The sequence below is a fragment of the Sinocyclocheilus anshuiensis genome, unplaced genomic scaffold, assembly GCF_001515605.1.
Source record: "Sinocyclocheilus anshuiensis isolate Anshui unplaced genomic scaffold, SAMN03320099.WGS_v1.1 scaffold784, whole genome shotgun sequence".
Classification (NCBI taxonomy): Eukaryota; Metazoa; Chordata; class Actinopteri; order Cypriniformes; family Cyprinidae; genus Sinocyclocheilus; species Sinocyclocheilus anshuiensis.
The window spans coordinates 1,234,879-1,249,743 of record NW_015554160.1 but is presented as its reverse complement, the minus strand read 5'-3'; the positions used below and the strand labels follow the sequence as shown (position 1 = coordinate 1,249,743).

Sequence of the window (14,865 nt, the reverse complement as noted above, 5' to 3'; positions counted from 1 at the left end):
GCTACATTATCTTTCTCAACAAGGAGCTGGTAACATCATTGTTTCTAAAGGAATTAAAGCCACAGCTTTACTGTTAATAGAAAAACGCGGCAAAACGGTGGTAATTCATACATACAGAGCCTCTCTCTCTCTCTCTGTGTGTGTGACGTAAATGAACAGTTGATGAATTACACTTTTCTGAGAATAGAATATTGAAGGGGAGATCGCTAAACTGCAAGCTAACCAGTGTTTTCAGAAAGCAAGCGCGTTTATCCACAGTGGAGAGAGTGCACGTGCACATGGTTGCCAGGTTGACAAAGATAAGTAGCACACTTAGCAGATATTTCCGTATTGCGCAAGTGTAAAGCTCTATTTGGGGATTACGTCTCTTTATATCAGGCAACCCAGTTGTGTTCCTCTGCGGCCAGATTAAACCTTGTTGTAGCCTATATATGCTCTATTCATTCTTTTTAGAAACCTCGCACTTTTCTACTCAATTTTAAACTTAAATTTTTACACAAATTAAGCGCGGTCCACTGCAGCACACGTGCCACAATATCGATACAGGGCCAGCTGTATCAGGGCCGTCAAATCTCTGTGACGATACATCGTTGTATCGATATTTTGAACACAGCACTAATTAGCATGCATATTACTAGGATATTGGCTGTTTATTAGTACTTATAATTAGTACTTATGACTGTGGTAGGACCCTTGCTGTCTATGGAGGGTCACCCAGAGAGCTCTCGGATTTCATCAAAAATATCTTAATTTGTGTTTCGAAAATGAACAAAGGTCTTACGAGTTTGGAACAACATTATGGTGAGTGACGTTTTTGGGTGAACTATCCCTTTAATAGTTAGTTAATAGTGAGAACTGGGCCTTAAAATAAAATGTGACCAATAATGATATAATAAAGTAATGAGTAAAAATAAAAAGTAAAAATAAAATGGCCACATTTTAAAGTCACAAAGCCCGTCCCAAAAATTATTATTATTATTTCTTAACTTAATTTATTTTTTTGCTCTGTCCCTCTCTCTTCCATCCTCTCAGTTATCAACTGTGGGCCAAAAAAATACTGCTCTGTAAACACCTCCAACACTGCAGCATTCCAGCACACACACAATATACACCAGAGAGACAGGTAAACACACATACACACACCAGAGAGACAGATTTATTGGATTAACACCCAACATCACATTTTTAAAGGTGCCAGCTCATCAGTTTCCACCTCATATGACCACACACACACAGCTGTAATTATATCGACAGCACTAACATAAATTAATGCTCAGTGAGTCCATCACTGTTATAAAGGAGACAGTTATCAGTACTGGGTGGAAAAACGCTGAGTGTGTGTGTGTGCCTTCTGAGACAGTTACCCTGTTTGACAGAAGAAATCCATCATAATCAGTTATTTTATGTGCAGCACTTGCAGACTTTAGCCCATGAACTAACCACTGGATAACACTATTTTAGAGCCGATAAGGTGAATTATAGATGTGTGTGTAATTGCCAGAGAGCCAATTGCCACAACATTAAAGCCAGTGACAGTTAAATTCTACAACAGGTTTATCATGACCAGCTAAGCTCACTTTCTCACTGTCAGGTTAGGAGATAAAAAATGGATGGGAGAAATCACAATCACAATATGCATTGCCGAGTGAATTGACAAAGCGACTTTGGTTTTGTTCAACACACAACATTCAGAGTCTTTAATAATCAATCTGCGAGCGCTCCAAGTCTGAAGGAATCTCAGGATCAGAGCTGCTGTAAGAGCTTCTGTCATGCTGTCGTAAAGCAGGTTCTATGGCAGTACCGTCCCACAGGCTTTGAGGGTCGTATCGGTGCTGGCTCTTGAGTTTTAAGCCGTTTAAGACTGACATAATAGGTTTAATCCATCACACTGAGTCCATGGTTTTAAAAGAGTTTAAGTAACAGAAGATACTTTACAGAGTACCTGCCTGAATCAAATTATGCTAAAACAGACTGTTAATTAAACAGACGTCATCCCTCTTTTCTTTTCATGCATATACACTACTGTTCAAAGGTTTGTATTTTTACATCATCTGTTCACCAAGGCTGCATTTATTTGAACAAAAATACAGTAAAAGCAGTAAAATTGTAACTGTTTTATATTTAAATAAATCTTAAAAAGTAATTTATTCCTTTGATGGCAAAGCTGAATTTTCAGCAGCCATTACTCCAGTTTTTATTGTCATCATTCTAATATGCTGGTTTGACACCAGAAAGATTTCTTATCAATGTTGAAAACAGATGAGCAACTTTTGCTCAATTTTTGTGGAAACTGTGATACATTTTCTTCAGGATTCCTCGATGAATAGAAAGTTTTAAAATAACAGCATTTTTTTGTTGTTGCTGAAACAAATCATTTTTGTAACAATGCAAAAGTCTATACTGGCCATCTTAGATCAATTTACTGTGTCTTAGCTGAATAATAAAAGTATTAATTTCTTTATTAAAAACTCTTACTGATTATATGGACAAAAAGAGCAATTAGTGTGCCATGCATATTTCCATTTCAGAACATATTACAAATTCAACTCATACACACCCAAATTTATGTGAACGATTACAGGTTCTCTCTCTCCTGTTTTTTATTTTACTAATCCCATTTTTCTGTTTTCAGATGTCCATACAAGATACTGGATGAGCGTTGTGTGTTTGCATTTCCTGTAAGTGTTTCTGAAGGCAAACGACAGTGCGATTGTTCCACAGCTCTAATTCGCTTTATCATGCTAGGCGTCCGTTTTTGGACCAGTGACATACAAACACAAACACTGAAGAAAAGTGTGTGTGCATTCATCTGATGTTACAGCTCTAAGCCCAAATAATAACAAAGCAGTACAGAAATGCAGCATACACACACACACACACACACACACACACAGAGCGTCCTGAGAGAGTCTGTGTGCAGCAGTGTGACCTCAGAACTGAGAAACAGATTAACACACGTGTGCATGTTTATTCCTGCTTCCATCTCACAGTAGAGGGGCAAAACAAAGAGTGTTTCTGTTTTGGATATATTTGTTTGTGTATATGTGTGAGGTGGGCTTAGAGTCGACTGTGACCTTGCCTTACATCTGATCTCCATCCCTGTTAAGAATCCTGTTAATCTGACTGTCAAACACATACATACAGACTCCGAAATGAACTCTCACAACTGCCCTTGCTGAGTGAACTGAAAACATTTACCAGCCATAAAAAATAGTACATACCGTAATTTTAGTACAAAAAAGGGGGGAAAACTTGTAGTTTGTATAATGTTACAGAAGATTTCAATTTCAAATAAATGCTGTTCTTTTGAATTTCCTTTTCATAAAATAATTCTGAAAAAAATTATCACCGTTTCCACAAAAATATTAAGCTGCACAACTGTTTTCAACACTGATATTAATAAGAGATGTTTCTTGAGCACCAAATCAGCATATTAGAATGATTTCTGAAAGATCATGTGACACTGAAGACTGCAGTAATGGATGCTGAAAATTCACATTACATTATAAAATATATTAAAATAACAAAACAAATATTTGAAAATGTAATATGTAAGAACATTACTTTTACAGTACATTTGATCAAATAAATACAGTCTTTGTGAAGACTGAAGCCTTTCAAAAACATTAAACCATACCGACCCCAAACTTTTGAACAGTAGTCTATAAAATACAAAACACTGAAAATACAACTTGCTTATCCCCTTTTAAACTTCTAGAGCACTTGAGCATGGTATACACTCACACACAAAATTCTGTATACATACACACATACCATGAAATGGTAGATCAATATCTGTACCTAATGCTCTCAGTGTCACTGTTGGTTATTGCATAAACAAAGTTTGTTTTACTCTGCATCAACAAGAAACCAGCAGCAGACTTTCTTTAAAGGTCCAGAAGAACGTTGGAATTAAGTGATGGCCACTTAATCCTGGAAAACTGTTAAAATCATACTTTTCTGTTAAAATCGTAGGTTGATTAGCAAACTTGCTATTGTTAGTGGAAGACACAACAACCTAAATGTGTCTTTACTGGGATGCATTGAAAACACTTCCCAAGACCATCATAAATGGCATCTTCCACTTTTCCACATCTTCCAACAAAAAATTATGACTGAAAAAATGTAAAGGGTCATATGATGCGATTTCAATTTTTCCTTTCTCTTTGGAGTGTTACAAGCTCTTGGTGCATAAAGAAGATCTGTAAAGGTGCAAAGACTATTAGAGATATTCTTTATAAAAGTTAAGAGCCAACCACGCCTACCTAAAACGGCTCGTTCTAACACGCCCCCACATGTCTACGTCACGATGTGGGAAGATTTGCATAACTCCGCCCAAATGTTCACGCAAAGAAAGAAGGCGTAACTTTATTCTCGCTGTAGTATTGTTGCTGCCGCCGCCGCCATGTCGTGAAGGCGCTGTGTGTTTCGTTGTTTCAGACCGATGAGCTTTGTAAAAATCGACGCGTTTCAGAAAGGCGGGGCATAGAGGAGAAACAATAATGTACAGTATTTCATTACACCAAATACACAAAATAATGTTCTTTTTAGCAACATCATATGACCCCTTTAATAGGACCATTTAACATTTACAAAAACTTTCGCATCCCTATTTTTACATTTAGATTACCTCATTCAACAACACTACATTCAAATTAATATTTAAAAGCACTAACAATCTAATGAAAATGTTAAAAGTAATATTTAGCAAAACTCAAAATATACATTTTATTCTGTACATTATAATGTTGTAATGCCTGAATTTACTTGGAGAATTTAAAACTATTTGATTTAGTTTAAGCATTTTATCCTTAATTTATGTAGACAATTTTTTAAATCTACTATTTATTAGTTAGCATTCACAACATGAAATCAAATGTTGGTGCATCCCTGGATTTGACCAAAATGAAAATTCAACTCAAACTTAAACTACAGACCATCTTGAGCAAACTAAATGGGGACACATTCACTAAAAATAAAATAAATCCTCTATAAGAGCGCACAGGTTAATATCCCATTTAAAGTGAAATCCATGTGCGTCTGAGGCTCTGATCTGACAAAATTACACAAAGCAAAGCAGCAATAAAAGTTGAGAGCCAGTTACATTCAGTTCAGATTAATCCATAGAGAGACACACAAACTTTTCTATTTCATTCTTCACACCAGCTTTGCTCAGCATGCCTGGCTGGGTGGCTGAATTATTCTGTGTGATCTCCAGAGAAGCACAGCACCAGGGGCAGTGCGAGGACCAGTAGCCCACGTAATGTGCTCCTGACGCAGACGCAGCCGCGGTGAGGACCCCGGGCAGAGGACAACTGATGTGGAAATGACTTTAAATGTTTTGGACGAAGTCCACAAAAGGCAGCAGATCATCAGAAAAAGAGAAAGAAAATAATAAAAAAAGAATGATGAAATGATAGAGCAGAAGCAAGATCAATCAATGTTTGAGAAACAGGAAGTGAATCATTCATTTTATCTTGAAATGTACACATTTACTTCACATTGTTTCATCTTTCCTCTTATTCCTGCTTTCTAATCCAGGACTTGTGAACATAACCTATTTGTCAGTCACATGCTGCCCTCTAGTGGCTGGGAGGAAATGAGCAAGAAATAGTTCATTTCTACTCCAATATGAAAATTTGAGGACTCTTCAACACTTTTCCATACAGGAACAGTTCACAGAGTAAATGATGACAGAATTTTGGAATATTCCTCGTACAACTCTGCTTTTCCATTATCCATTTTTCCATTATGCACCTTATAAGAAACTTCACAGATAAGTTCAGAATGAGACTACATTCTTGCTAGTCTGCAATTTTGGTAAGTAGCATGACTCCAGTTGGGAAAAAATGGAAAACAACAATTTCCACAAATTCAAAACTACAGACACAACTCTGCAGGTTTAAACCCAGAGTTAAACAGAACACAAGACTGATATGAGGAATAAAGACTGCAATAGCTGGAAATGCTGCCAATTGTTCTCTCTCAAACACACACAAATACACACAGAGAAATGTGGTGCCAAATAAGGCAGCTCAAGGAGCTTTGATGTCAGTCTCTCTTGGAATGCGCTCTTCTCCTCTCCCGCCTTTATACACCTCTCTTTCTATCCCTCTCTCATTCTTTCTTCTGTTTTACTTAGTTTCTCACAGCAGGCAGAAGCACAGGGCAGAATGAACCAGTGTGTAGAGCAAAAATGTGTATTTTTTTCGATTGTCAAAGCTCAAGAAGAAAAGAAAAAAAATGATGCGTCATGATGATAATTGCACAATTTTACTTCAAACATGCTACAGATGAAAATATGATACTGTATTTTTGCTGATAAATCTTTTATGTGTGAGAAAAAAACAGAAGGTTTACCTCAAAATGAAAATTCTGTCATCATTTACTCCTCAAAACTGTATGACTTTCTTCTGTGGAACAAAAAATAATTTTAAAAGATTTTGAAAAAATGTCTAACTCCAAGTTAAAACTGGTTGGTTACCAACATTCTTCAAAATATCTTTTGTATTCCACAGAAGAAATAAATACATAGAGGTTTGGAACAGAAATATGAGGAACTATCCATTAATTGTTCAAACATTTTTCAAAATGCTTAAAATGTGGTTTAAAGTTTAGTCTGTGACAGTCTGACATTTTCTATCATTTTTCTGTCATTTTGTACTGTTATCATCAATTAAAATGTCAGAATAAAATGGATTTAAATTAATGAATATGGCAAACATGTATCAACTGAAAAAAAATGAACTAAACAACTGCAAAAATGCAAGTTAGAGAGAGAGAGAGAGAGTCTGTGGGAGATGGGAGTGTTTATGTTTGTGGAAGGAGGAATTCAGTAAGTTTGTGGGAACCTGGTGTATGTGGATCTCTTCTAATCTCAATGCTGGTGTCAGATGACAGGCATGTCTTTGATCAGTCTGTTATTAGAGAGGTGTGTATGGACAAGAGGAATTCAGATATTATGCTTTGTGTTCTCACTCTCCCCTCAACCATTCCCCATCTGTATGCACATAACACATAACAAAAGGAATACCATTTCATCTATTAATCTCAAATCACAAATATAGTCATCGCACACACAGAAATGTGTGTTTATGCTGATTAAGACATCTCAAGTGTGTGTAAAGTCTCTCATGAGAACAGAGACATTAACAAGCTCTTGCCAGCAGAGACATTTACAATGGACCTGTGATGGGAGTTTATTATTGTGTGTTGATGTTTGTGCATGTGTCTGCTGAGCAGACACATGGATAGAACAGCCCTGTCTGGACCGATGCCCATGTTTGTGGATCCAAACAGCCTCTCTCCAGAGACACAGACAGATGCCATGTTAAGAATGGAAAACTAGTGTAGTGCAAAATATATACTGCATAACAGTTTAAAAAAATAAGGAAGAAAAAAAAAAGATTAGTCTGCAATTGTAAAAATACTTCAAATTGTAGTATTCTACATTGTTCTTAGCCAACCATTTGAAAGTTTTGGGTCTATAAGACTTTTTCATTTTTGTTTTTGAAAGTCTCTTATGCTCAACAAAGCTGCATTTATTTAATCAAAATACTGTAAAACAATTACATTTTGAAATAGTAATATTATATTAATATTTTTTTAAAGTAATTTATTCCTGTGATGGCATGGCAAGGCTGAATTTGTATTACTCCAGTCTTCAGTGTCACATGATCCTTCAGAAATAATTCTAATACAATGTTTCACCTGCCATTATATTAGGGGGGTCAACTTTACAGATCTTCTTTATGCACCAAGAGCTTGTAACACTCCAAAGAGAAAGAAAAAATTTAAATCGGATCATATGATGACCCCTTTAAAGTTACCTTTACGATAGAACAGGTCTATACCTTGTTCTTTTTTTAAACAAACTAAAAAGCCTTATGTTATTTATCTTATTTACACGACGGCATGTCATTCCGGTCTCTATGTTATGGTCGCGCTCTCTGTATCATGCACAGCGGCGTTCCTTCCCCGTTGCGCACACACACACACACACACACATGCACGCACGCTAGGGTCGACCGATATGTGTTTTTCGAGGCCGATGCCGATACCGATTATTACGGCTCAAGTAGACCGATAAACGATATTTTGAACCGATATATATGTCTGGTGTAAAAATGAAAATTCATGTCAAAATTAAGAATAACAAGGGCTCTGACAAAAACTGCCTTCCCTGGTGTTGGTTGAGTGTAGTACTCCCACAGTAAACTATTTTAAAGAGTTAAACTCTTTATTTTTTGGCAAACTCTTTATTTAATGGGTTTACCATTAAAATTAAAACATGGAAGAAATAGCGTATTGTGTGATTATTCTTTTAGTATTCAGGGGTTAAAGCAAAAAAAATAATCTTTTGACTGAAAATTTTTCCTCGGCCAAACCACATTCCTCAGCCATACCTGTCACACACCCTATATTTTGACGGGTTGCCATGAGGAACTTGTTTCTGTAGGTCTATGTAAATGATATGAAGATAGTTTTACTCCAATTAAACTGTCAAATGCTCATGAATTGACTCTCAGAGGGAGTCAGAGCAGTTCGGGAGATGTTGTTCGTGTATTTATGTCCTAATATGATACGACAGAAGCTGAAATCACCGCGAGCGTCGCACACTTTGTATGTGTAGACACGCAGAACATGCTGGATGGATCCATATTTAAATAGCATTTTTGCGGCTTAATATTTACAGATACTAGTCCATATTGCGACTCTATTTAAGTGTACTGACCTACTTTTGATTAATTCATCCAAACTTTGACAAATTCCGTGACATTCCGCGTCATACAGTAAATTCAATTTATATGACTGGATTCCGCGATTCCGTCCGTGTTTTCTGCATCGCAGAAATAATAGTATTGAGGTGTTTTGCAACTTCGGTGCAACGTTAGTGGATTGGGTTCTATTGCAACTTAAGCAACCTCTGCCGCTGCCTTACCTTTGAGAGACAACTGATGCGTAATCACTGAAGCAGCTCCTGTTAGCAAGCGCTTTCGGAGTGAGAGTGAATTCCGCATTGATTGGTCGGACTCATGACTCCCAACAAATCAGATGAGCGGTGGGCGGAGACTGCTTTAGGCCACAGAGTGGTGAGTTCTGACAGGCTGCATCAGAGCCAAATAGCGCGTTTCAAAATTAAGTTATTTTATCGGCGAATCGGTTTTGAAAATGACCGATACTGATAATCATAAAAATGCTTAATATCGGCGCCGATAATCGGTCGACCCCTAACGCGCACACACAAGTGATGTTTATGGCAGAGCGCTGATCATTCACTCCCCCACCCTACAATCCCTGCCAGCCCTGAGACTCGAACCCAAAACCTTTGGGTTACAAGTCCGACTCGCTAACCATTAGGCCACGACTGCCCCAATCAATGTAATACAAGAGCATAAAACCTGGTAATCTTCTAGAAGGCAAAAGTCACTTGGCAGGGTGAATTTGTTATATTTGCATTAAAACTGTGTGTACTGCTGAAATAACAGCTAGATCAGGTTCTGAAAAAAACAGCCAGACAAATAACCTGCTTTTAAACTACGACACGAAACAAATTAATCCAAATACTGAGCATCGCAGTTCAGCCAAACTACATAATCACTTGTCAAACCACATGAACAACTAAGGGTGAACAGGCACTACGTGACACAAACATATTCTGCCTCAAATCAGTCATTCTTCATTCTTGCACTCTGAAACTGTAACAGTGTGATTACTGTATTTGAGCACTAGGTGTCAAGCTGCACATACTCAGCAGAACTCACTAGAACAACAAGAGTGTAATAAAAGCACTCACATTTTCAATGACAAAGGTCCACTCTTTGTCTTCAAACTCCTCTGCGTGGGGATCCTGAAAAAACAGAATGTGGAAATGAATTAATGCCATACAAACTGAGACGAGGCTCATTAAAGAAGTCTCAGAATAAAGCCTGTGTTTAGTGTCTTTTGTAGCAGAGATACTGGGCAAAAGCAACTCCACAGATCAAATCAATCTCCATTTACTGATCAACAATAGGAATCAAAGCAATATCTGCATCTCTTGAGGGAAATAAAATGTAAAACATGTAAAACAAGGGATGTAGAGACGTTTCCATAAATGACTCATCCAAAGCTTCATCTGGCTACATCAGTATTATAATGGCCAATTGCAGTGCAATAGGTCACAGACAAAGTGATCTGTCTCATACAAGTCACACTTCTCTCACACTGATCTCTGTTGTAAGCCTATTTCAAAGCTGAATCAGGTTTATTAGTATGGTAAATGTGCATACGAGGAAGCAAATACACACAGGTTCACTTGACCTGCTGTTCTGTTGTTCTAGAACTGTCCCGGTCAGCTGACAGCAGGGTTTGCGGTACACAAATGAAACATTCATGAACTCGTGAATGCCAAACTGACCCACTGCAATGAACTCTGGGAGATGTAGTTGTACATGACACTGATTAGTGTGTGTTAGTGTGGTTTGGTGAGGACAGGGCTGATAAGGAAAATGTTTGGACAAGCATTTTGTGTGTGTGACCTTTGTAAACACAATGTGGAGAATGTTAGAGGATATTCAACACCAGGTCAGCCTGTCAGCGCTAGCTCGTAACTTGCATGTGTGGTGGGGTGTGTGTGGTTTTAAGTCAGTTCTTTTGCCCCTCTGAGGACATCGAAGCTAATGAAATGATGGATGAATTCTAAACTTATGAACATCTAAACATGTTCATAATTACATCTGTGCTGTTAACAGGAGGAACTTCAGATCTACAAACTTCTCTCTCTTTCTTTGCCTAATAGATGTACTTCCTCTATGGCTGCACATGGGTCTAACAATTCAGGATGTAAGGTCTCACTTCACTTGTGCCAGATGTAAAAATCTTCTGACCGGCATCTCAAAAAGACTAAAATACAGAGCACAGACTTCCTGCTGCCATGTCAGTTTCTGCTGCACACACACTTGAGAAGGGGGTTAAAATTTGGACTCTGGCAGTTAAATTAGAGTGGAATCAGGATGTCTAGACACCAGCAGACCTGCAGATCCCAACCAATCAGCTTCTAGGAAAAAGCCAACTGCTACAACTGGCCCCAATAACATCTAGACCTACTTGGCCCCTGGATGAGAGACTGTTTTTTATGTGTGTGTAAATGCATGTGTTTACCTTAAATAGTGTGACAGTGATCTCTATATTCTCTGGAACAGGCCACACCACCACTCCTCTATAGGGATTCTTGATGCCAGGCTGCCAGCTATGAGACTGCAAACAAAAAATGCATGAAAAAGTTGCATGATAGATTCGTTAAAACTAACAGCTTTACTCCTACAAAATAAAACAGAAAATATATACAATAATCTAGTCATTGCTACAATAAAAAACACTGAAAAATTATTTTGTTACTCAGTATTTCTGTCTTGTTTGCCAGTTTGAATTAAACATATTTTTCTTACCTCACTGGCAGAACTTTTTAAATGTTTAAAGCATGAAGCATAAAACAAGAATATCATTCAGTCATTTTGCTACAAGTAAATTCGATTTTTTTGAACTGGAAAACAATAATTTTTTTGCAGTGAATTTGGAGTGATAAGTTGTTACATAAAGCTTTAATGATTCATTAATGCGCGGTGCGCATTTTACTTTCACTTTCAAATTAGCGGCAATTTGGCGTAAAGCACTTGTTCGTTGTTAGTTTGTTTGAGTTTTCCCTCTTTTCCTCACTTTCCTTCACTTCTAAATATCTTTAAAGCGCCGTTCGTTTTATTTCGGCGTCAATTCAAGTATCAACAAAATATAACTTCAAACTCAACTTAGCCAATATAGAAGTCATAGAACTTTTATTAACAAAACGAATCAAAATACACCAGTCTATAGGCTATGCCTAATATAAAATAACAAATAACTTTAAATAGCCTAGGTATACAAAACTGAAAATCAGCAAACACTGTGGAACCAATTAAATAAGAAACGAATGTTTAAAAAAAACTTCCAAAATCACCTTAGATAAAAGGCAAAAGTCAACAGGCTTTTCAAAATCCAAAATATTGCCAAACATGCGCTTTTGCATTTAGTTTCGAAACTAAATCTTCCGCTATCATCTTGTCTTTCTCACCTCCCTCTTCTTGTCAGTCAGCTCGACTCACTCGCCTCACGTGAATGAAATCTAATCTATGATGCGACTGCTGTTCGGCACGCTGTATTGAGCAGCCGCGTTCAGTTTTTTGTGGTTTTAAGTCAGTTCTTTTGCCCCTCTGAGGACATCGAAGCTAATGAAATGATGGATGAATTCTAAACTTATGAACATCTAAACATGTTCATAATTACATCTGTGCTGTTAACAGGAGGAACTTCAGATCTACAAACTTCTCTCTCTTTCTTTGCCTGAGAGACTGTTTTTTATGTGTGTGTAAATGCATGTGTTTACCTTAAATAGTGTGACAGTGATCTCTATATTCTCTGGAACAGGCCACACCACCACTCCTCTATAGGGATTCTTGATGCCAGGCTGCCAGCTATGAGACTGCAAACAAAAAATGCATGAAAAAGTTGCATGATAGATTCGTTAAAACTAACAGCTTTACTCCTACAAAATAAAACAGAAAATATATACAATAATCTAGTCATTGCTACAATAAAAAACACTGAAAAATTATTTTGTTACTCAGTATTTCTGTCTTGTTTGCCAGTTTGAATTAAACATATTTTTCTTACCTCACTGGCAGAACTTTTTAAATGTTTAAAGCATGAAGCATAAAACAAGAATATCATTCAGTCATTTTGCTACAAGTAAATTCGATTTTTTTGAACTGGAAAACAATAATTTTTTTGCAGTGAATTTGGAGTGATAAGTTGTTACATAAAGCTTTAATGATTCATTAATGCGCGGTGCGCATTTTACTTTCACTTTCAAATTAGCGGCAATTTGGCGTAAAGCACTTGTTCGTTGTTAGTTTGTTTGAGTTTTCCCTCTTTTCCTCACTTTCCTTCACTTCTAAATATCTTTAAAGCGCCGTTCGTTTTATTTCGGCGTCAATTCAAGTATCAACAAAATATAACTTCAAACTCAACTTAGCCAATATAGAAGTCATAGAACTTTTATTAACAAAACGAATCAAAATACACCAGTCTATAGGCTATGCCTAATATAAAATAACAAATAACTTTAAATAGCCTAGGTATACAAAACTGAAAATCAGCAAACACTGTGGAACCAATTAAATAAGAAACGAATGTTTAAAAAAAACTTCCAAAATCACCTTAGATAAAAGGCAAAAGTCAACAGGCTTTTCAAAATCCAAAATATTGCCAAACATGCGCTTTTGCATTTAGTTTCGAAACTAAATCTTCCGCTATCATCTTGTCTTTCTCACCTCCCTCTTCTTGTCAGTCAGCTCGACTCACTCGCCTCACGTGAATGAAATCTAATCTATGATGCGACTACTGTTCGGCACGCTGTACTGAGCAGCCGCGTTCAGTTTTTAATTGTAGTGTCTGTTCTCTAACTGAAATAAATTATTTTTATTACTGTAAAAATCAAACGACGGTGGGGGATGGTGCCGCGGTGGGCAAGTGACATACCAGTGTTGCGGCTTAACACCGGTGTTACCGCCAACACTGTCTATCGCAGCAAGCCTAATGTATACATGCTAATTGGGCTACAACGTCTTCAGCGTTGTGCTTGCTCCAAAATTTGATCTGTGAAGTGTATTTAATCCATCAAATTATATATTAAGAATGTAGCTCAACTATAGTAACCCACTAGTTACTGCACATGTAAACATACTTAAGGCATTGTTTGCAACTGCATTTAAAAAAGAAAGAAAGAAAGAAAGAAAGAAAAAAAGTAATATTACCCACCTTGGATGATTTCCTTCGGCTCCTGCGTGTCCAGACAACAACTAGCTTGTCCGGTTGCCTAAAAAAAAACACAAGATAAAAAAAATAAAACAATCAGCACTAATGATGACATATAAAACAAGCATAATATCTAAAAGAAACGCTACCAAAGCTTCAGATTTCAGTTCTGCTGTGAACAAACTACAGCAAAAATCAAGTCTAAATCACACGAGGCCCAACAGAGAACAAGATCAGATGAGAAATAAGAGAGAAAGATGCTGATCAACCTCCTCAGCAAAGAGCTCAAAGTCCAACTGATGCTGCAAATCAATTCATACACATATCACATACAGCCTAACACAGCAGTAAACTAACTCACTGCTTTGCTTTTGAGAGGCAAGGGTGTGTGCACTATGTATGTGTTAATGGAGTTCAATTCATCCCTCACACTAAAGCACAAATACACCTTACAGTACAACATTGACAATACACATCAAGTGAAGACTCATGGATAGACCTACAGGTTTAAAGATAAACGGACTGTTAGAATAGAAGGAAAAAGGTTTCAGGACATCTGAGCATGACTGAGAGCGAGAACACACACAGGAACCAGGACTCGCAATCTTGAATTGGATTACCAGCAGTAAGAGGCTTGACCGCAATCTGACAGGTGTGTGTTTATGCATGGGTGCTGTGTGTGTCTCATTTTCAGAACATCACTGTCCTCATATAAACCATTCCAAACATGGTAGAGCAGACAGAAGGATAAACGATCTCCTGCTGCGTGTCTGGATTATTCTAGATTACTATATGTATCAGTTTCCCAGGAACAGAGAAATGTCTGCGCCCCCAAAAAGGATTTTCTGTGGAGAATCACCACTGATAGAGCGTTTCATCCAATGACTAGACTTAAACTGTGTCCGGGAAACTAGCAAGAGAGCATCACAGAAACCATGCACAGATGCTCCATGTGTCTCTACATTTCTAGAACACACACACACACACACACACACACACACACACACACACACACACTGCCTCCTGCCCTACAGC

General features: G+C 37.4%; 1 protein-coding gene across 1 annotated transcript in view; it reads right to left on the bottom strand.

The window, feature by feature from the left end:
- Nucleotides 1-14,865, bottom strand: part of LOC107670831 (EH domain-binding protein 1-like) — a 149,509-nt gene that overhangs the window by 103,302 nt on the left and 31,342 nt on the right. Inside the window, exons 3-5 of the mRNA XM_016463601.1 lie at nt 13,834-13,891; nt 12,401-12,496; nt 9,797-9,850 (exon numbers count right to left, since the gene is read on the bottom strand). Coding sequence (XP_016319087.1) covers nt 9,797-9,850; nt 12,401-12,496; nt 13,834-13,891 — 208 coding nt within the window. The remainder of the gene's footprint in view (nt 1-9,796; nt 9,851-12,400; nt 12,497-13,833; nt 13,892-14,865) is intronic.